Source organism: Pyxicephalus adspersus, chromosome Z (genome assembly GCF_032062135.1).
Source record: "Pyxicephalus adspersus chromosome Z, UCB_Pads_2.0, whole genome shotgun sequence".
NCBI lineage: Eukaryota > Metazoa > Chordata > Amphibia > Anura > Pyxicephalidae > Pyxicephalus > Pyxicephalus adspersus.
Genome location: NC_092871.1, coordinates 19,498,575 through 19,521,828, shown reverse-complemented (window position 1 = coordinate 19,521,828; position 23,254 = coordinate 19,498,575). Strand labels below are relative to the sequence as shown.

At 37.3% G+C, this 23,254-nt stretch overlaps 1 protein-coding gene across 8 annotated transcripts in view; it reads right to left on the bottom strand.

Moving 5' to 3' along the window:
* Nucleotides 1-247: 247 nt before the first annotated feature.
* Nucleotides 248-23,254, bottom strand: part of DMPK (DM1 protein kinase) — a 35,705-nt gene continuing 12,698 nt past the window's right edge. For 3 of the 8 annotated variants that reach the window (XM_072429381.1, XM_072429380.1, XM_072429379.1), the window contains exons 3-15: nucleotides 19,375-19,466; nucleotides 13,812-13,895; nucleotides 13,619-13,714; nucleotides 13,175-13,323; nucleotides 12,993-13,086; nucleotides 12,703-12,903; nucleotides 11,755-12,018; nucleotides 11,158-11,234; nucleotides 10,946-11,048; nucleotides 10,271-10,395; nucleotides 9,177-9,280; nucleotides 8,772-8,842; nucleotides 7,243-7,632 (exon numbers count right to left, since the gene is read on the bottom strand). In XM_072429381.1, the coding sequence (XP_072285482.1) occupies nucleotides 7,342-7,632; nucleotides 8,772-8,842; nucleotides 9,177-9,280; nucleotides 10,271-10,395; nucleotides 10,946-11,048; nucleotides 11,158-11,234; nucleotides 11,755-12,018; nucleotides 12,703-12,903; nucleotides 12,993-13,086; nucleotides 13,175-13,323; nucleotides 13,619-13,714; nucleotides 13,812-13,895; nucleotides 19,375-19,466 (1,751 nt within the window). In that variant the 3' untranslated portion in view covers nucleotides 7,243-7,341. Of the gene's footprint in view, nucleotides 6,554-7,242; nucleotides 7,633-8,771; nucleotides 8,843-9,176; nucleotides 9,281-10,270; nucleotides 10,396-10,945; nucleotides 11,049-11,157; nucleotides 11,235-11,754; nucleotides 12,019-12,702; nucleotides 12,904-12,992; nucleotides 13,087-13,174; nucleotides 13,324-13,618; nucleotides 13,715-13,811; nucleotides 13,896-19,374; nucleotides 19,467-23,254 lie in introns of those variants that run through there. The other 5 variants (XM_072429382.1, XM_072429383.1, XR_011923222.1 and 2 more) reach the window with 5 other exon arrangements.

Genomic DNA, 23,254 nt, shown 5'->3' with positions numbered 1-23,254 from the left:
ATTATCAGGCCACAATTCTGCTTTACGTGTAATATTTTATATGTATGTATATAAAGACATATATGTATGTTTTTTCTGTTTCTGTCCATCTTTTCATTTTTAATACACATTGTAAAAGGTGAGTTTGTAGAATAAAAAATGGTAGATGCAAATTTTATATCACAAAGTATTTGTGCAACTTTTTATTAACTCCGTATTTGAAGTAAAACATATAATTTTAGTGCCCACAAACACAATAAAATTCTCATTGTTTTTTTTTTACAAAATATAAAAGATGCCTAGATGTGTCTAGTAAATGGATGCAAAATATGCCAAGTTTAAAAATGAAGTGCACCTATGAGCTTGTTTTACCTTGGATTGCCATGCCATCATGTATGTCATTAAAAGGTAAAAGAAAAAATGATCCAAAAATAACCACAGATGGTTAAATTTATTGCTGACTGGCTTGGAAAATCAAAATGATTGGAATATTACTACTAACTGTAAAGTGTATGAGCCTCATACTGATCCAATGCACTAAATGATTTCATCAGTTCCTAATACCTTGAATTTACTTGACTGGTGTTCCTTAAAGCTTAATATCAGCTAAATATATCCTAGGTGCTTTAAAACTGAAGATGTTCAATGTCTTACAGTGTGTTTTTTCTAAAGCAACCAAATTCTGAGCAACAAAGTCTGGCCTGTGCCAGCATAGTGCAAAGTCTTTTTTCCTCTCTGTGGGTAAGCAGTAATTTCTCTGCATGGATTTTACACACACCCTGCTGTCCAATCAAAAGCGAGTAAGAGCTTTGCTGATTGCAGAGACATAGGCCTGACTCTGTAGGATAATGGTTCTCAACCAGGGTTCCTTCAGAGGTTGTTAGGGGTTTCTTAAGCAATTTGTACTCCAGGGTCAGTTTAACTGACACCAATTTCTACTAATCACTATAGCAATATACTGTGAGCTGTGTATATAATAAATATAGCAGGGGTTTCCTTGAATACCTTGAAGTTTTTTCAAGAGTTCCTCTATGTTAGAAAAGTCAAGAAACACTGCAGTAGATTTGTCAAACTTCTGCAGAGAGACCACTGCTTCCACACAGTGAGTCATTCTATGGACCATGCTGGCAGGGGACACACGTCAGCAACGTTCTAAAGAATGGAGCCTGTAAGACATTGAACACCTTTTGTTGTGATGCACCCAGATTCAGTTTAATAGAACTTTGATTTCTCTGAATTTGCCAAAAGACTTTTACATATAAAAAAAAAAACAAAATAATAAAAGTATTCTGCACCCGAAATGTATTATTTTTTTTTTTACTTTTATTAATCAGTAAACTTCACACAATATATTTAAATACAAACATCTCCCAGAAACACTCATCCACATAAATCTTTACTATACACACAAATATTCACTTCCTTCTGAATATGTACAATATATACAGAATTCATATATACATCATCGTAAGAAAACATAAATAAAATATATTACATCAATATATTAGATATCTATATATATCTATATATAAACAGCTGTATATATACATTTATATAGATATTTTTGGAAACCGATAATGATTCATGGATGTATTTTTGGAAACTTAGTCTGCAAGACAATACATTCTGGACACAGTTTGGTGATTGGCACCCAAATGTGTGACTATCATTGTGCAATAGACTCACAGAAATATGACAGCGAGCAGTGATTAACTTCTAAAAGGTTTGCTGGATAAGCTAAGCAGATCAAACATTCAGGAAAAATAAGATGATTCATTCCAACATCTAAACTAATAAAATTTCTGTCTCATGTTTACTAATTTTAAAACCAAAATATGACATAAAAGATACCTTGTCCTATGATTGCATCTTATTCCATTTTATTGAATACCAATGAGGATGAGGCAGCTGACTGATCTGTACAAGGTCACAAAAGGTACAGAAATTCTGTGGACAGAAATGCCTGGTAGGGTAAGTATACCTGCCAAATGTTTTGGAGCCTAAAAGGGAAGAGATTACCAAAACGGGTCAGATTCATGAAATAGTAGTAGGATGAACCTGTCCAAAGAGAACAAAGCAACAGTTTTGCCCATGTCAGCCCTCTTGTTGCTTATACCCACCTTGCTGCTTCATGTATGACTCATGGGAGATACTCTATTCAGTAGAAGTTAAAGACTTCTGCCCTCCTGTTCCATATTTGGAGGGAGGCATCACATTCTTCCCCATACCCGGAAGCACTGGTTATTCCTCAGTGTTACAAATAGTGAGAAACAAAGGAATGATGAGAATAGGAAGCAGGGTGCAAGAAATAAACCTGTTACTAGGTTCTGGTTGGGGCTGCAACATCTAATGCAGCCATTCTCAACCAAAGTTCCATGGAATCCTAGAGTTCCTCCTGATGTTGCTCGGGGTTCCTCAAACTTTGGCTGACCTCCCATTTGATGATATGTGCATAGTTTTGGGACAAACACCACTTGGTAGAACCAGCTGCATGACAAATGTTTTTAGGTGTCTATAAAGGTGTTATTCTAACCCCTACTGTAGCAAGCATTCTTCCCAATGGTCACCAAGAGCCCCCCCTAAAAAAAAAATAGTTTAAACATCAGTTCATTAAGACCTTAAAATGATTTCACGGTTTCCTCAGGGGTAAAATTGTTAAGAAAGATTTTCACATATAACTGGGTGGGGTAACATGCATACCCATCATCATAAGTGCTATTTATTGCCAGAGTTGTTCCTTTTTCCTTGTGGAAAAGTAAACAAGTCATACTGATATCTGTGCAAGAGTTCAACTTTATGTAAGCTAAATTAAAAAAAATCCTACAGGTTTGTGGTTGATAATAAGAAATCTGGCAGTTCATAGTCTCTCCTAGGACAGTCACAATCATTAGCCAAGAATGGAGTCTGTGGATCCTCCCTATCAGTAAATGGTTTCTTTATGATCCATGCTACCTACCCAGGCATGAGTCAGGTGAGTGATGCAGTCACTTCAGTGAATAGAGTTTTTATATGGCGGTCTATATTGTCCTGTGCTTGTATATACTGTATATGAGTATCAGTACCCTTATGGAACACCCATATTAACTGGTTATTGCTGACCAAATATGTATCAAAGTGTGCCATCCCCAGCCAAGAGGAAGCACCAGTTGGTCCAATCTGCTTGTATATGGCTGGTGAAGGAACAAGTGCCATTGTTGGGACAGAACGTTCTGGTTCTGACACTCTCCAACAAGGACATCATACCCTTGGCATTAAATTTAAGTAGTACCCCTCCTTTCTAGCTATATAAATACCTCCAATTTAAGCCAGAAAAGTTTGGATATTTTAAATTACTACTATATATACATATAAAAAAATTTTTGGAAAAAAACTTTATTTCATGTTTCTATTCGTATAGGAAATGCCAGACATTTTTCAGAGGAAGCTGGTCATGTTGACATGTCTGCATTCCAGCCAGGCAAAGCAAGTTCTATAAATACAAAATACAAATAGCAAGTGCCAAGTCTATCAGGCAGTATTGTATGAAATAAAATGAACTGGATATCTAGCTGGACGTGAGATCCCAATACAGCTTTTGCAAAGTATGACAAAACTTGGCAATACCCTAAGTATTTCACTTTGTGATTTTATGAAGTAGTTGTTGGTAACTACAGTATAAATAAGCCCATGGAGTTTAACATTGGCTCATTAGTATTTGATTTGAAGATCTGTTAGTAAATATGGAAAAAAATAGCTTTAAAAACATAATTGGATTTATTACCATACAGTACTAATACATATCCAGTTATTGTAGCTTACTTGCCTAATCCCAAGCATTTAACCTCCTGGGCGGTTCATTTTTGTCCGGATTTATATGTATATGAAAGCGATACATTGTCTTTCATGAAAATGTATTTTACATTGTAGGCCTATAATTGGCATAACTCACTGAAACATGTCCAATATTTAATAAATTTAATAATAAACTTTAAATAAAAAAAACACAAAAATATGTTAAAACAAGGGTGCAAAAAAATACTGAAACCTGTAATATAACTGTACATGAGCATATATTATATATATATATATATATATATATATATATATATAATATAATGAATACTTTGTATTGGATTCAATAGTTATTTTGTATTGAATCTAATACAAAAAAATTTTAAAATTCCCACCACGCTCCCTCGCACACACCGACATCACCGGGAACTCCCGGGGAATGTCAGCGCACTCGCAGCTCAAGGACGCAGCCCGAGGATGGGATCTGACTGGCAGGTCTTTAATTTTTTTATGTTTTAGCTACCCCAAGTGTGGCTCGGGGTTACCGCTTTCAGCTGTTTTTTTTTTACACCGAAACAAACTCAGGGTTTTCGCCAGGGAGGTTAAAAGCCAAAGAGACCAGTTTAGTTTAGATTTGCTAACAAAATCCAAAGTTAAAACTTCCATGTTCAGAAAGCAATAACAAGGACATCTAACATTCAGTATACAATGGCCAACCTCAATTACTAACCCAGCACCACTTCCATCATACAGTCAGTCTAACCCACTGGATCTACTGTGACCCCAGCCTCCCTATTAAATAACCTGCAAGTTTCACAATTTTTGTTTTGGGGTTTAGATAAATGTTAGGCGCCCTACAAACGTATTCTCTTTGAAAGTTCACATATTGCTCAAATATAATTGTTTTTCAAGATTTTATCAGTTAAAAAAAGAATGTTTAAAGCCATATCGTGAACTGTAAATGCATGACAAAGCAACAGGATTGCATTAATCTGCATCTCTCCTCTATCACATACTCAGCTTTACCACTCTTTTGCTGCTTCATCCACCAAAGAAGATATTTGGTATTTCTGGGTGTGGAGGAGCATATGACAAACTCCCCTTCCTCTACTCCTCTGTGACAGTGCTGGAGCTTGGTAATTGACCCAGGGCAGTGTCACATGGCAGCAGGTATGTCAATGTTAACTCAACTAGAGCTTACATATCTGATATATAAAAAAAATGAGTATGGGTGTGTGTGTGTGTTGGGGTAAAAATGGAGCATGTGCTACTGGGAAAAAGGGGTTTTAAAGTAAAGTGCTGCATGCACTGAATGGACAAATAGATGAAGAGGCAATAAGTTATATGAAGGCAATTATTGTGAATGAAGATGAAAACTGAACTGCAGGACTTGAACAAATGTATACATTCTTGTATGCATTCTTTGGTTTGTTGTGTGGCCCTTGGATCTCTTGGTCTCTACTAAAAGTGGGAGTAATATCAATTGTCTCTACTGGTCTCATGTAACATGAGTCCCCAGTCTATCACTGTTTTCTACACTGTATCACCATTCTCAAACCAAACCTGCAGCATGTCCACAACCATAACCATAATTTCCTGTGTGATATCTGCCGTCTCAGGATGTTCCCACATTTATAAAAATGCCATTATTGGATACAATCTCTAAACAATTCACACGAGGCATATACCAATTTACTGCAACATAGGGTGTATGTCAACCTTTCCATAGTATCTTCAAACAACTCTCTTCTTTTAAATATTAAAATCACTTTACCGTAAGACTCAAAACATTTTCTTATTCCTTTCCACACATGGTGTGTTGTCTCTCACTTTCTAGACAATTCATTTCTGGCAAGAAGTCCCATGAAGCATTCCTACAAAATTATAACGGATATTCACATATTTAATACACACAAGCCACGTAGTACTAAAGGAGAGAGAGAAAGTATGCTCATATGGTTCACAGACCACAAAAACCTTAGTAGGAAACATCTGCAGTTCATTCAAAGGCAGAATCCCTACTGAGAAAAAGCATATTTTGTATGAAAAATCTATCAAAGACCCAAAGTCTGGATATAGTTACCAATTACGTTGATGGATGTATATGGCGTTAATAATGTATACTCAATACTAAAAACATTTTAAAAGATGGAAACCATTGAATATACCACAACAACTACAAACATTTAAAGGTCTCTTCTAAGAGCACCGTCTACTACAGTGAAAAGGTTCACACATCATGCAGCTAATCCATAGCAGCTAAGGATTCTGGTTAAAATCAGAAGTGAACACTCACAGTGTGATCATAAACCTTAAAGTGCACGTCATCAACACACAGTGGAGTCAGCCATCTTGTGTGTTTAACCTACATTCAGGAGAACACAGCCTTTCAAATGTTAAGAAGCCGTAAATTGACCAAGGCCTGTTTTGGCCAAGGTTCAGGCACTGGGCCACTTCAAACAAGGCATGTGTTCATTTTATTCATACTACCTAAACACACATCACTAACTATAAAATACTGCAGCATATAACATTTGTGTCAGGCTATTTTAAGACAACATTTGTGAAAAAAAAACAACTGGTTCAAAGTGTAGGAACATTGAATTGTCTACAGAGCAATATCTATATCGGGGCAGTGATATTCATTTATCATATTGCTCAAGACATGTAAACCTTTGTTTTTCTGCCACTGAAAGTGAAATCTCAAGGATGACACTCAGAGCGTGGGAGGCATCATCCACGTTAAGGGCCAGGTCCAGAGGTGCCAGAGGTATCCCATCCAGGATGAGTTTGGTTTAGGTACCTGTAACATTTAAAAGTTGAAATGTTAAAATAAAGCAGTGGGAAAGATGATTAACATTTTTTTTTTCATGTTGAAGTGCAGGTGTTCTTATGTAGATGAAATGTTAGGCCACCAACACACTTGGTTCCTTTATGCTTGTATGGGGCAACTAATAATGATATTTAAGAAAAAAAAAGTGAAAACTGGAGAAACAATTTTTAAAACCTGATGACACATTTTCCTCTCCAGCATTCTATCTGTAGCTTCATCTCTCCTACCAAGAACTATACCTGCCATACCTTACTTTCTGTTGAATTAACAACCTAATACTACAATTAAAAAATTAAGACTTGTCTTAACCATGACTAAAGCAGGTTTTAACCTTATCACCTCCACTACTTGCCATCTTTGTGCCCAACAAGAAGACGTCTGTGGTCATCAAAAGCACTTTCTCTAGACAGTGCTATTACAGTTGGTGGAACTTAGCCATCAATTCAGGGACTGTCAGGCAAATTAAAATAAACCAGGAAGATTTAATCTAGAGGTGCCAATCACAATTTCTGTGGCCCCTGAGGATGCCACAGTGGCTTTTGAAGGCACTTGAACGTAGAAATCATGGAAACTATCCATTGCATCAGGGAAAGTCAAGCCCAAGTAACAAAGTTAGAGAGATGGGGGGGGGGGGGGGAGAGGTGGGAATCTGTGGGGTGGAAGAATTGCTTTTTAACTCATAAAAGTAATAGGAGGCATCTTTAGTTATCTGTTCATAGGCTGGATGTTTTCCTTTGTAACATTGAGTAATATTCAGTTTAAATTTGAAGGACAACACACATTGAAAGACGGGGGCATCTACCCCTCGACACAAGACAATATAACACACACGAGATGTCAGGTCTCCATATTCTGGTTGATGGGATGTCACAGACTCTGATGACCTGAGGATCTCTTTCTGTACAGACACAGAAGGGAGCTGGTTCGCCTTCTTTACACAGAACAAGACAACAGGTGACATGCACGTGACATACCCGCGAGAAGAGCAGCATGTGACGGTGAACTGGTGTCACTAAGGGGTGGCAATAGGAAGGTATACAGCTATCTAGCTGAGAGAGAAGATAGACAAAGGTTTGGAGTCAGCCCTGGAAGTTGCAAGGAATAACCTGCTAAATCCTTTCTATTTACCCAGATTTACAAGCGCCTCACTGTCCAGTCATTGGGCTTGATTTATGAAAGATACACTTTTATCAGTGAAGCTGGGTAATCCAACAAACCGGGAATGGATTTCCTAAAAGTTATTTGCTATTTGTTAGCAAATGTATTCAATCCTGGAACAGATCCATTCAAGGTTTGCTGGATCACTCAGCTTCACTGATGAAAATGTATTCTCTCCAGCCTTGGCGAGTTTAATAAATCAGGCACACTGAATTCAACAATCCTATAGTTAGATATAGTTTGACCTCTACAAAAATTGTGTGTGGGTTTATTTAATAGCTAATGAAAATAACAGGAATGTGCAGAAACCAATCAGAAATGTTAGGCTGATGAATGTGGCCTCAATTGGTAGAATGTTAAATATTAGGACAAACCATGGTAAAATGTTGTCATGATAGCATACAAATGATTGCATTGGGAGATACATTTCCCTAACAGGTTGGAAACTTGATTTTCTCTTCTTTTACAATGTATCAGCACACAGGACAGAGATAAACGTATGTTGACCAGTACAGACAGTGATGACTTGAGCTGTGCAATGTCCTTTAAATAATAGATGTGGGTGATACGTAATCAAGAGATCATTGCTAAAATAAAAGCTGTAAATGCCAGTATTCAGTCAGTTCAATTCAGGAGCCAATGGGTGTTTTAAAGAGATTAGGAAATGTACTGCCATTGCAAAGAATACAAAAGAATCTAAATAATATAAGTACATTAGCCTGCTGGCTCCTGAGCTTTGTTCATTTCTTGGTCTTTTGCACATAACAAATTCTAGCATTTCCCTGTATGGCACTGAAAATTATCAATCCGCTGGTAGGTATAGTAATTTACCAATACTACCTTCCATTTAGGATTAGGATTAAAATGTCATTCCCAATTATTTTAACTCCTACCATTAATGGATTATAACTACTTTCCTAGGACAAAGTTTTGATCACTTTTAAAATGTTCTACGCTAGACACATTGCCACACTTTCAAGTCCCATTACAACAGCCTTGATCCCCATTCTATTCCCTAGAGAAATCTCACTTGTCTAATCCTAGAGGTAGGTTCAGAGTTCATGTTGCAGGTTTCACATCTTCGGGGAAGGAAAACGTTGTCTAAAAAAGGGTGGAGGAGAGACATCAAAGAAACTCTGTTAGGAACAGAGAGGATGCTAGTGATATTAAGAAAAGCAAAGAGACAGATATAGACAGAAGTAGAGAAACTGTAACAGTTGGACAGATAAGGCTTAAAAAAGGACAAAGTGCAGTGCAGCAGTGATATAGCTTTATGCATTGATTATGAAACAAGTGCTTCACCTGAAGAGCCAAGGCTTGCTTAGAAAGGACATCACTGATAAATGGCATACAAACAATAAAATGGATAACAGGTGAAAAACTTGTTCCTTTTTAAGTGTATATGTATCTGTAGGGATGTAAAGACCTCTCTCACCTTTCTCCTCGTCCTTTTGTACTTCTCTGTCTTTTAGTTGCTGCTCTAATGAGCGTATTTTACTCTGAAGTTCAGAGTTTAGCTGGTCGGCTTCATAAAGGCGACTGCGGAGAGAAGAATAGATATGACTTATATATAACAGGCAGCATTACAGTACAATGAGTGAAATTATCCAATTACATCACTTATTGGCATAGCAAACCCAACCATTCAATGGCTCTGTATCTGCCATTTAGACATTGACTTGGATGGAATTAGAATTAGTGTTATATAAAACAGGCAGGAGTGATCCCATTGGCTGCAGTTGCTCTGCCTGCTAAATTACATTAACTTATAGGAGCAGGCAGGGGCAAAATGGAGCTGTATTTGATTGGGCTGTTCAATTGATGCACAGCAGTTATCCCACAAAATACCGATCATCACGGAGATATCAATCATTTACCTGGTTATGCACCCATCAACCAATGTATGGCTACCTTTACAGCCTCTAAGGTATTGTGATAATTTCAAGCTATTCCTATGGTTTTTGCTTATCTTTCAGCTAAAGGGTTTTTTGTGATACTGGTATGCATACTCAGGAAATATTCAAGAGTAAATATCAAGCATGATGTCAAGCAGTTGTCAAAGAATGAACTTTTTCTCTAAGTCTCTAATCTCACCTTAGAAACTAAAAGGAGTATATGTTTTTTATATGCAAAGTTGCGCCTTTATGATAATTTAAGGCTCAATATTTATATTTGTGTTGCCTATTTGTGACTAATTTAACTATAGCAACATACAGCTATACAGTACACATAAGGTATGGGGGGGTAGGTAAACTAAATACATTTTTATTTTCTTTGCAATATACATATACCACTTTGCAATATACAATAAACACTAATAATATAAGTATTTATATGCTCTGCTAAATCCTCTAAAATGGTATACAGTTTTAGAGCACAACATCATCTGTGGACTGTAAACGTAACTTGAGCTAGGTAATACTGAGTGATAAAACAGATATGTGGGACATACCTTACATATTTATTTGTAAACCACCCAGTGAACAAACTGCATATACATTCTATAATATATAAAAAAAAAACTGTCACCTGGCCAGGCACTGATTGGCTGTTTGAAGAAGGTTGATTTCCGTAGTCAAAGCCTCACGAGTCTCAATCTCACTTTCCAGAGCATTACGTAGGTCAGACAGTAGTGAGGGGTCTAGATGAGAGTCCTGGAATTAGAGATTCAAATTAAGGTAAGAATACCCATAATTGATAGCACAGAATAGTAGGTGTAAACCCTGACCAAATGGCATTCACTTTGCTTTTTGTACCATAAACAACTGCCTTTAAAAATAATTAAGTAATTGTTTTCACCTTTTTATGCTTTGTTGAATATCAGGAAATCTCCCTGAAGCCACTATTTATTTGCATACCGTCCAGCAACTGACTGCATTGTATTTCCCAGATAGGGATTCCTGATAGAGAAAACTTTAGATCAAATTCACATGGAGCAACTAGTGGGTGGCCACTGCACCCCCTGAAATGCTGAGGATGGATAAGAGCTTGTCGCTAGAAATAAAATGGGTTTAGTGGGTGGGGCTGAGTGGGGCTCTATCCTCTAGCTGGTCCATGGTAATTTAGCCTAAGTTTGTTTCTAAAGTTAATAAAGAATACTGAAATCAAAACAGGCTAATAGTAAGCTTAGAGATCCTGCTCCAAACACAGCATAGAACAGCATGTTATAAAACAATTGTCATAGGAGATCATGAAATAACTCACCAAATCATCTCTATGGCTCGTTTTGTGATGGTCTGATGTTGATTCTGATTTACCTTCACAGATATTTTGCATGTTGCCCCAAACGTGTTCCCTGTTGTCCTTCCTAAAAATAACAAACAAATTTGTATCCAACATTTCACAGCTATTTTACTAGCATGCATAAATTTGCGCTGGGATTGTCTCATAAATTTCTGTATTGAGGCTGTACCCACCTGAATGTATATGAGTAGCCAACAAAGGGGAGGTTAACTCCAAGAGGGGAGCTGTCTCCAACATCTGAGATTGTCTCCTAGAAAAAAAATGTGTAGATATATATAGAGATAATCTTATATGTGTTTATGAGTTTATGCAGGTTAAAAAAAAAATAAAACAATGGTTTTCATAGTAGGTCAATTTCAGACATTTTTTCATAAAATGATCAATAATAGCATTCTTTTTTTGCTTTCAAATTAAATTTTCTTTACAATACCCATTTATAATACAAAACACACTTGAACACTTTCTGTATCAGCAAGATCAAATTTCAAAATTAAACAACGTGTTTCAAATCCTACAAAAATATTTTACAAATTGGATTCAAGATGCAGAACATAAAAAACTCTTTACAGGGACTCTTATGCATGAGCTCATTATACTGGAAGGGAGCCCATGAAGAAAAACAGCCTAAGACCCAGGGTACAATTAATGTAAGACTTCCCAGGAAGTATAGGAATCCAGTTAGTCATTCTATTTTACATGTTTTAAGACTTTCATTACAGATAGGGATGAACTGACCTCTTAAATTTAGGTTAAGTCAAACCCATACTTACTCCTCCACCGCTGACCATTTCTGACAGCCGGTCTTCTACAACATCAAAATTGGAGGTGTCTGTGGCCCCACATGACTCAGGAACAAAAGGTGGTATGCATTCCCTCAGACCCTCCCAGTCAATGTCAGCAAAAAGTGGGTGCATCTGGAAATCATGGAGTCCACCAACACCCAAACGGTTTTCCCGCTCACAGAGGAGAGATGAGATGAAGTCTAAAGCCTCAGTTGGTATTCCACTGGCTGAGGAGGGAAAGTTAAAGTGCTCCTAGTACAAAAAAAGCATACCAATATTATGTTATATTCCCCATCTGTTTTAGTTGGGAGAATCTGTTAGAATATCATCTGTCTCTATACAGAAGGAAAAATTCTGATCTCATCATAGACAAAATTCAATGTTCCAACTGGCTAATTAACTTTAACATGGATTCCCCTATGTTTCATACTCATAACCTAATTTGAGATAAACTGACCATACAGTGATAAAAAATGATAGGGAAAAGTTGTATTTAAAAGATACTGTCTATGCAAATTCTCCAAATTCATACAGGAGACACAAAGCTCTCCAAAGCTGGAAAGGATACACTTTCCAGTGAAGCTGGTTGATCCAGCAAACCTGGATTTCTTAAAAGTCGTTTGCTATTTGTTAGCAAAAGTTTTCAATCCTGGACAAGATCTGTTTCAGGTTTGCTGGAGTACCCAGCTTCACTGATGAAAGTGTTTCCTCTCCAGCCTTGGAGAGCTTTCCTAAATCAGGCTAACAGTCTCTACATAGGTCACACCATGTAGCAAAATATTTGTCTATTAGTAGTCAGGTAGTCTTTAAACACCTAACAGCCTATGATCCTCTTATCCTAAATATCAGGAATGCACAACTCTATTACCAACAAACTCTAACATATGTATTTTTTTTAACTGGCAGAAAAACAGATAATATAAAAATGTTCCCTACTTTGAAGTGAAGGATCTTTCCGTAGGTTTCAACCACAGATTCAGCATAGAAGGGAGGATGCCCAAAGAACATTTCGTAAGCACAAGCCCCTATAGACCACCAATCACATTCCACACCGTAAGATAAACTATGGTCTTCAAGGGCAAGAAGAATTTCAGGGGAAAGGTAGTCAGGAGTCCCTACTGCAACAGAACATGACACCTTAGAGAAAAAAAAACTTTTTAGTTAAATACAACAATCAGTGTGATGGGCTAAAGAGAAGAACAGTATAGAGGGAAGAGTTTACTTACAGTGCCATCATCTCTGAGTTTTAAACATGAACCAAAGTCCCCTAGATGAATGTGGCCTGATCGATCTAAAAGCATGTTATCTGGCTTAATATCCCTGAAGAAGATGTAAAAGTAAATACAAAGAAATGTAGATGCAACAGAAACAATATCGCGCCCTCAGCTATTTCCATTCACCAACTCACCTATGTATGTAGCCCAGAGAGTGGACTGAATTGACAGCCATTATCATTTCAGATAGATAAAAAATGGCCATTTGAGGAGGAAACCCATCTGGAAACTTACTGAGGAGGGACAGCAGGTCACCTCCCACATAGTAATCCATTACAATGTACTAGAGAAGAGAAAAGAAGAAATATAGCAAAATATATAAATTAGCAATATACTCCATAAACGATAGTGCCCATCTGGCACAGGAGTGACACAAGAGGAGGAAAAGATCCTGCTCATAAGAGCTTACAATCTAAGATATCTGACAAGGTATGAAGTATTTACAGTTCTTTTACAGCTAATACGTTGACTATAACCCTAATTAAAGTTCTTTTGCCATCCCCCATTGAGTTAATATCATCCCCCTTTACCCATTCTCAGCAATATTGTGTAATTGTGGCAATTGGTGAGTAACTTACAAGATAATTGTCATCCTGAAATGCAAAGTGCAACTGTGTTATCCACCTCCGGTCTCCATTCACCAAAACTTCTCTTTCTTCCCTATAACAGGCAACCTACATGGAAAGAACAACACATGATGTCTCAGTTTCTTTCCTGGATTAGTTCTCTCTCCCCCACTAGACCATCCCTCTAGAAGTCCTCTAGTCTCACATCTGATCTTTTCAGAAGGTCCCACTTGTTCATTATCTTCATGGCGTAGACTTGAGAGTTACTTTTCTTTCGTACAACTGCAACCTGATGGAGACAGGAGACAAAATGAGGAATTAGGGAAGTATAGAGTTCATGAGGCAGCAATATATAATTCAGTTGTGGTGCGTTAAAGCTTATGAACATGCAATAAAAATGGTTTAGACTGGAATTTCAGGCCTGCCTTTTATTGTTTTGTTTGATAAAAATTCGATACAGTGTAGTACTTCCATTTCTTTTTAAACCTCAGGGTCTGCACCTGGGAGATCCACCATAACTAATACAGCCATTAAAATAGAATTTAGCAAAATAATTCTGTTTTTTTTTGTTTAATAAAAAGGATATTGTGTGATACTTCCCCCACCTCCTAGATTCTAAGATCTTCGGGGCAGGGCCCTCTCTTCCTCCCGTGTCACTGTCTGTATCCTGTACAGTGCTGCGTAATATGTTGGCGTTATATAAATCCTGTTTATTATTATTAATAATACTAATAATTATATTATAAGTGGACAAGACAGAAGAGAATTAGGTACACTGTCCTGTATATTACTACATAAAAAAATAAAAAAAAACAGTATCTATGTATAAAAAAATGTTGTAGTTTAGGTACATTATTGGATAAGTTGGGGGGGGGGAGCAGGGACCTAAACAGTGCTATAAAATGTGGAAATAATGTAAGCTGCTCCAAATGTCACGCTGCATTAAATGAGCTGCTCAGGGAGCCCCATACAGTCACCATACATACAGGTAACATGAAATGTACATTGTTCAATTGGAACAGGAGATGTTCACATGGGTAGAAAATTTGGGGTATGTTCCTGAAATTGATTTCAACTAAGCTACTTGAATGATCCATGAACTGTCGTATAGATGTCCTTATTACTACAATTGACACTTTTAGCCAGACTTCATGGCACCATGTAGATTGAATTATGTTAATTAGAACAGGGCGTTTTCACAACTTTTCACACCTTTTATCATGTTTTCTAATAGTCAACATCTGCTTAAAACATTATGTGACACTATGATGTTTGGATTAAAATGACTGAGCTGCTTATGCCTGCATAATTTCCAAATACTCATTTTGACATCATCAACCTTACTAAACAAACTAAGCTGACTGTGACTAACTACTACTAGCTATGACATGACCTGTATAAATAAAAATCCTCACAGACAACTTGTTGAAATGTTCTGTGAGGTTGTTGTTTCTTGTCTTTCACTATTTAAAGACTGAAAGTTCATTCTGGTGTAGATCTGCAAAGACGGATTTATCTGTAACATGCTGCAAACTTTAATAGTACTGTATATAGAGCTGTTAATTAGGCACCATTATTGAAATGCAAGAGTATTTCAAATTACCTCCTTTATTCAGGCATATACTAAAGTTTGCGCAGACCTTACAAGGGCCTTCTAAAACCTAGGGGCTCCTCATTACTAGATATTGGTCAGGTGAGTGCTGAAACACGTTACCCCTTTCACACAGACCTAGGGATTGCCCACTTCCTGGGCAGGTAAGAATGTTTTTTTTTTGCAGGATGGTGTAACTGGTCCCAGTTTGTAATTTTGTACTGATGTTTGGAAGCAAGCACACATTTTACTTTTAGAATTACACAGTATTTATAAAGCTCCGACATATTACGTAGCACTGTACAAAGTCCTCAGCAATGTCTCTAGCTGTCCCTCAATGGGGAGAACCTGCAAACTAATTCGAACCTGGGTCTCAGCGCTGCAAGGGCCAGAGTGCTACCCACTGAGCCATCCTACTGCCCCACTTCCTTCTTGACCAGCTTGGAGAGCTAACCAGAATGCTTTTCACTTTGGCACAGCTTAGATTAAGTGGCCTTTTGCTGTTTGACATCAGAGCACATTATGAACCCTTCAAATTTTTCTATCAAATAGTAGTTGAATGGAGCCCAAAAATTGTTCATGTGTTCTCTTACTTCTTGTTTCTTCCACTATTAAATATTGCTAGCGGCTTTCTAGTTGTTCATCTCAACAAAAGAGGTAGTTTATGCCCAGCATAACTACTAACACAAAACAGAGTACATTCAGTTGATTTCTTTCCAGACTGTTTCTTCTATTATTTGTTTAGCTGGGAAATATTGACTTCCTGGCACTCTGTCTGGGGGCTGGTCTGGCTGTCATACAAATTAAGAATACAAAGTAGTATTTATAGAATACTTAGTAGCAGAACAAGTTTTGCTGTTTCTATGAACACATGTTCAAGAGTAGTTTTACCCAAAAGTGATATTTCAGTTTCGGCACAGCTATGAAGGTTAAAGCATACTTATTTTTTTAAATTTTAAAAACTCTGCCATAGTCCCAATGGTTTATTAAAATATAAGTGTATCAGGTAATGCACATCTCAATTACTACATTTGTATTTATGTAAAGTAATAAAGACCCTAACAGGAAGAGTGGCACCCCTTTTTATTTCCAAATCAGTTGTATAGACCACTGTTATTGGCCAGTAGTAGATCTGCAAGAGACATAAGGAACTATGAGACACATTACATTTTGCCATCAATGTTGACCAAAATTTAACTAAACACAAATATGAATTTCAGTATCTTAAAATGTCTTCTTCATTTATGTATATCCATCAAATGTGACAAAAAGATTATTTTTCTACTAGCAAAATCCTCTAATATGGAATCTGTGCCTCTTCACCTGCTTTTCAAAAAGATTGACCACTATGCAATCAGATGTATTTACAATGAAGCATTGTATTTCTCTGGGCTGCAAGCTGCTAACCTTCTCCTCAAGTTATAATACTTTTCTAACTGTTCATAGTGCCAGTATCTGCATGGTGTTTTTATGTTCTCCTGGGTCTATATGGTATTTTATCCAGGTGATCTGAGCTTTCTCTGACAATGCAAAAGCATACTACCAGATTCATTTAATGTAAACTCCTCAGGGGCAGGGACTGATATAAATGGTCTATGCTCTGCTGATTTGTTAGTGTTACAAATATACAGGGCAGTGAACATTATGTACATCATGGAGCTTAAAAAATTGCTATAAATAACTAAATCAAATGCTGAGACATTTGGTGCCTGATATATTAAAACTCCCCAAGGCTGCAGAGAAGATACATTTTCATCAGTGAAGCTGGGTGATCCAGCAAACCTGAAATCGATTTCCTAAAAGTCATCAAATGTTTCCAATCCTAGACCAGATCCATTCCAGGTTTGCTGGATAACCCAGCTTCACTAATGAAAGCGTATATTCTCTAGTCTTGGAGAGCTTTATTAAATCAGCCCTTGGTGCAATTCAAACCTGAATATAGAGTAACGGAGCCTGGTATTTTTCAGCTTGTATAAAACAATATTTTCATATGCACAAACCCGCAGGGTTACATAGCTTAACAGGGCATTAAAGGGAGTTAACCACATGTAAGGTGAGTAATGCAGGCTAACACATTGCAAATATCGCTTTTGATTTTGACATTCACACGGTCACAGAAGAGGAACCGGCAATAAAATTATGTGTTCTAGTGCTTTCAGTTTAAACCTCAGCCTGCTCTGCAAGGGGCCTGAATACTGCAGACAATATGTTAATATATTCAATTTAAGACTGCTGGTAAGCAGGTAAGCAAACTGTCCACTTTTATGACTGGGTTGCTTTGATCTTTAATTTTCTTATCGTAATACTTCACATCTATCTTAAAATAATTAAGTACATGCCTTTCTTTAAACTAGTGTAAAGGTCATGCCTGAGAGCACCGATCAGAATGTGTCTGCTGATTTTTTTATTGGCCACAAAGCCCTGTTCTGTGTGCTTCACTGATCCTGGCTTCACTTGATTAATAAAAGCTTGATTTACCTGGCTTTTTATAAGTCCCACCTTTTTGTTACTCCCTGTCCAGTGCCTCAGTGGCTTGTAAAGGTGTTCTTACCAGGTACAAGGTCATCTGAAATCATTGAATGCAATCACTTATTAACAAATGAACCCAGGTTTACAGAGGTGCACAAAGAAAGGCTTATGACTTTATTACCAGACATTTTGTAGAGCCTGGCAAATCTTTTATCCTTAAAAAAAAACAAAAAAAAAACTGTCTGACACATTTGCTTTAAATATAAAAGGCCCAAGGCATCTCTTGTATTCTTTTTATGTTAATCAAATTATTTGCTGCTCTTATCAGATGAAATGCAAATATTATGAAAATTCAGATTTACTCATGTTCTGTGTTTGAGCCAAAATCATTTTAAGCTGATGCCCAAAAACCTTCTAGATAATTATCTTCATGGCTGATTTTACAGCTATATTGATAACGCTTTTCCAAGGCAAAGAAATAAATGAATGAAATCAGTTGTACAAATGAAACTGTGGCTGGAAGAAACTCAGCATTCGGACTGTAAATAAACAAGCAAATGGCTTGGTTGCTGAGGTCAATATTTTATGTTTTGCTCAAGTTTACGTGTGTTTAAGCTGAACACAGCCTTAGGACAATGCATGCAGCTTCTAAAAAATACACCACAACCACACCTTCATATACTTGCAAACAAAGGCATTTCAAACACTTTATTTCAATGATAACAGGGGCAGCTATTAAAGTCATGAACCAGAAGATCTTTGTGCATCTCTGTAAACCTGGCTTCAAAAATGATCGCCTTCCTTGATTTCAGATGACCCTCCCACCTAACATCTCTTTACCTGGTATGAACACCTTTACTAGCCACTAAGGCACTAGACAGGGATTACAAAAAGCCAGGTAAATCAAGCTTTTATCAATTAAGTGAAGCCAGGAGAACAAGTTGACATTAGTAAACTGCGGTTTAATTTCGGAATGTTGCATGTCTGTGGGTTTCAAAGGCAGTAACTGAATCCCGCCAGGAAACATTTGGGACAATGTCAGATGTCCTGTTTTATAAATAGGGCCCTATAAAAGTATGAAAAAAAAAAACTGTCAATTTGTACTCAACTTCCCCTAAGCCCTGGTTATCAATGAAATTAGTGGAAGTGTTTGAAATGTCTTCTTTGCAGGTGTTTGAAGGTGTTGTGGTGAGTGTGCCCATAGTGTATTCTTATATTTTTGAATGGAAGGGGTTTCTTTTCCTACAGTGTCATATATTGTACTTATTAAGAAATGATTATGGAACTTCTGTTACCGCTGGCCAGGGCGTGTTATCAGAGGTCACAGTGTGCTCAGGCATGTCACCAGCATTGCTAAGATCAGGCAATAATCACCTCATGTTTATAGGTAGCCAAAGGCTCCATAAAGCATTCTGTCCAAACAGCAAGTTCACTTTTATTGCACAAAAAATCTCTCAACTATTTAAAGTTCTAGCCAAAATCCTATCTTTGGTATATGGATCAGATTATCTACTTTTTTTTCATTCTGACTATTAAATTAAAGCCACCTGTCTAAGGCCCCTTAGCTTAAGCAGTTAATACTTTCAGAATGCTATTTGATCTTGGTTACTTATCTAACACAGCCCTCAAATTGCTTGGTTAAACATTACATGGAGATTAGCCATTCTGCAAAGGTCAGTGATCTCCACATACCAGGCTCAGGTCTTACCTCACTGAATGCTCCCCGTCCAATCACCTTGATGATGTCAAAATCACTTCTCTTCATCCTCTGTGCCCGTATATGCTGCACAAATGGCTCAGCTGCCAAATGACAAATATGCATGTTACATAAAGATGGAAAAGAATGCACCCCCTACAGAAAGGATATTAGTTACAAAATTCTGTCACCATGGAAAAAACAAAACAAAAGTTGACTTTTTACAGGTCGTGGAACTCCAAAAGTAGAAGTTTTTATTACTTTATTATTATTTAAATATGAGTAGCTATCACTTCTTCTATCATTGATTCTATTTCCATGAAGTGAAGATGATGGGAGTGAGTGTCCCCTTGGTGTACTGTGTGTTACACCTACACTATATGCACAGCATATACAGAACAGAGCAGATGGTAATAAATATAATGTACAACAGAAGAAAGACACAGAAAAGAACACCCCCTGTATATACAACACATAATGTAAGAATATGCACAACACATTTGCAGTTGCCAAGTTTCCCCATTAAATGATTAAAGTCATTGTCCCGCGTTGTCTGTGTCCTAGGGGCTGTCACACAGGATCTATGGCAATGGGAAACTATAAAGATTGGTGAGTGATCAACTTCTCTCTGTGTTCCAGTACCAATGGCTGAAATGACCATGGCACTGCCAGGGAAGCATGATCTACCCCCTGCGGGTAAAAATATAATCCCAGCCTGAACTGCAGAAAGGCAGCAGTGTGACTTGGGTAGAATACCCAATGAACACTAATGTTACCCGTGACCAGCAAAGAAGGAGGGATCACCAATAAAAAGGGTAAAATAATTTTACAACTGATTATACCACCAAGAAACAGGTTTTCTTCTGTTGATACCATTGCTTAGGGTTACTATTACTACCACTGACACCACTGTTGGGGTTCTGGGTGCTTGTTTTACTCCCACAATCTGTTTGGTGTACCTTCAGGGCCTATTATGTCTAAAACAAAGCAAAGGGGTAAAGGCGTCATAAAGCAAGCCAAACAATGTGAAGTAATGCAAACTTATAGGTGCTCTCCGGCCATGTAATATGCAAACCACCTTTTTCTTTTAAATCCCTTAAGACGTCTTTACTAATTATTTTTTAATTTTGGCAACTACGCAGGACACATTTTTGATGAAGCCCCAGTTGTAAATGGTCATTTTGTATGTTTCAGAAACCTTAATCATAACAGTTAAGTTTTCATAACATAACAAGTCATATATCTAATGACACATGCATTTACATAAAGCAATAGGTAACTGCTCTTTTTTAAAAAGTTAAGAGTCATCCGGCCATGCGTTATTGGGAGAATACAGACACTGACATAAAGTTGTCACCTTTTCCGAGAAATTTGGTGACCCTGAAGCTAATCTCCAGGCTAAAAGACAAGATGCATGGACAATCTGTCACGTGTATAGCGGTCGTCCAACATCGTTCATCAATTCGCAACAGCAAATCCATGAACATAGATTGTGAATGACCGATTTGCATGTCAATGAAAGAGAACACAGCAGTTCATCTTGCCCCCTTCTTAGAGGTCCATGTAAACTTTGAATGATGGTATACTATGCTTGGGATAATGTACTCCCTTCTGTATATTATAAGGATATTAGTGTTCTCCATTATTATTATTATTATTATTATTAATAATAATAATAAATTGTATTTATATAGCGCCAACATATTACGCCAAACTGTACATTAAATAGGGGTTGCAAAAGACAGACAGATACAGACAGTGACACAGGAGGAGGAGAGGACCCTGCCCAGGGTTCAATAAACTTATAGAAACAGATGGTTCCAGGATGTACTCATATGTTTTGTATGCAAGGAAAGCAGTAAATTTAATAGGGGAATGGTCCACACAAAAAACATCACATGACTATGATATAAAAATCCTGGTCCATATGATGAGTTGACAGATTTGCTGTATTTTCCTGCAATAAAAAATAATAGAAGGCTGGCATGCTTACTGAAAGTACATAATCCCCAGCGTCCCCGAGAAATGTAAGAATCTTTCTGATAGTTTAACTGCAGCATCTACCAAAAGAGTACAAATTAGTATGGTGGAGTCAGGTGGAGATTATTATTATTATTATTAATAATAATAATAATAATAATAATATTATAAATAAGCAGGATAAGCAACATATTATGCAGCACTGTACATTAAATAGGGGTTGGAATTAGTCAGACAGACAATGACACAGGAAGAGGAGAGGACCCTGTCCCGAAGAGCTTACAATCTAGGGGGATACATTCTGAGTAGGCAATCTGACCCTTTAACATTTTTATCAGTGACTCATCCTTGTTATGAATTATACTGTATGAATTGTCTGTAATTTCTTACTAAAGTTTGGTGCCCTATATCACACACCTATAATTGTCATTCAGACATATCCAGAAGCAAAATTAGGTGGGTAAAATTGTTTACTGGTAAAATATTTTAAAGCAACTCTGTCAGTTACTTAAATAAAATCCAAGTAGTGGTTTCCTATAGTAGGTGAAGTATTCCACCCTGTGTCTCCTTTACGTTTCTTCAATTGCCTTTTCTGTATTTCTTCAGTATGAAACGGTATGCAGGCAGCACAGGCTCAGTGTTTAGCACTCTGCCCTTTGTACCGCTAGGTCCCAGGTTCAATTCTCAGCTAGGACACTATCTGCATGAAGTTTGCAGGTTCTCTCTGTGTTTGTATGGGTTTCCCCTGGGTACCCCAGGTTCCTCCCACTGTCCAAAAACATCCAGTTAAATTAATTGGCTTACTCTCAAATATTGACCTTAGACTGTAGTAATGACATATGACTATGGTAGGGATCATAGATTGTGAGGTCCTTTGAGGGACAGCTAGCGACATGACTATGGACTTTGTAAAGCACTGCGTAATATATGTCGGCGCTATATAAATACTGTGTAATAATAATAATAAAACACTTTCAGGTAGGGCTGCCATCTTGTTTTAGCATCTTTATGATTTCCTATTATTACAACTGGCAAACAAGCCCTTTGCCAGGTAAAATACGGTCAAGGTGGCAACCCTACATTCCATGAATTCCAGATGATTGACTCCGCTACAAAGTACTGTGGTTCCTTTCTCCGATCTTTATGTCAGTACATCCAGTGCATCCACTGAACAAGGTTGCTTTAAGAAATCCATACGAACTCTTATGCTGAACCCACATAAGTATTCACCTACTGTATCCACTCAAAGCTGGAATGTCTCAGCTGTTTGTAAGGAAGTTTTTGATAATAGAAAATATTGTTTTATTGGGCTTCTATTTGCTGATATATAAGCTAGGTGTAGAGAGAACAAAGAAATCTGCTTTTTTTCTCTGTTTTATTACAGAGATACAGTTATAATAGATCCAGTTATTTTCATAAAAATCAGGTTGACTATAAATTAGAAGCATTACCTTAGGAAATGAACTTTTCACATTCAAATACCATTGTGTGGTTGTGCCAACCTCTCCTGCCTTTAAGCTTCCTGTAACACATTGTGGTCAGATAACTGTTCACCACCCACTTCTTGTGCATCACTAGTACTACTAAGTCCTGCCGGCTCATGTAGACACATTGGTTTTCACCGTAAAACAGGTATGTTGGGAAATAAAGTTTGGCATCCATTGTTTTTCTTACTTTGGGTGTCACGTGCTAACATATGATTGACTCTTCTACTGAATACATCAGGGACAATGAGATGAAGTGCAATGTGCTAGATCGGGGGTGCCCAACAGGTGGATCGCGATCCACCCGTAGATCGCAAAGGCAACACGAGTAGATTGCGGAGCCCTGCCTTTCAAAAGAAACTGTACCGTACACAGGAGTTATTAAGTCCAAGCTTTTATTGTTGGTAGATCATCTTGACTTTGTCATT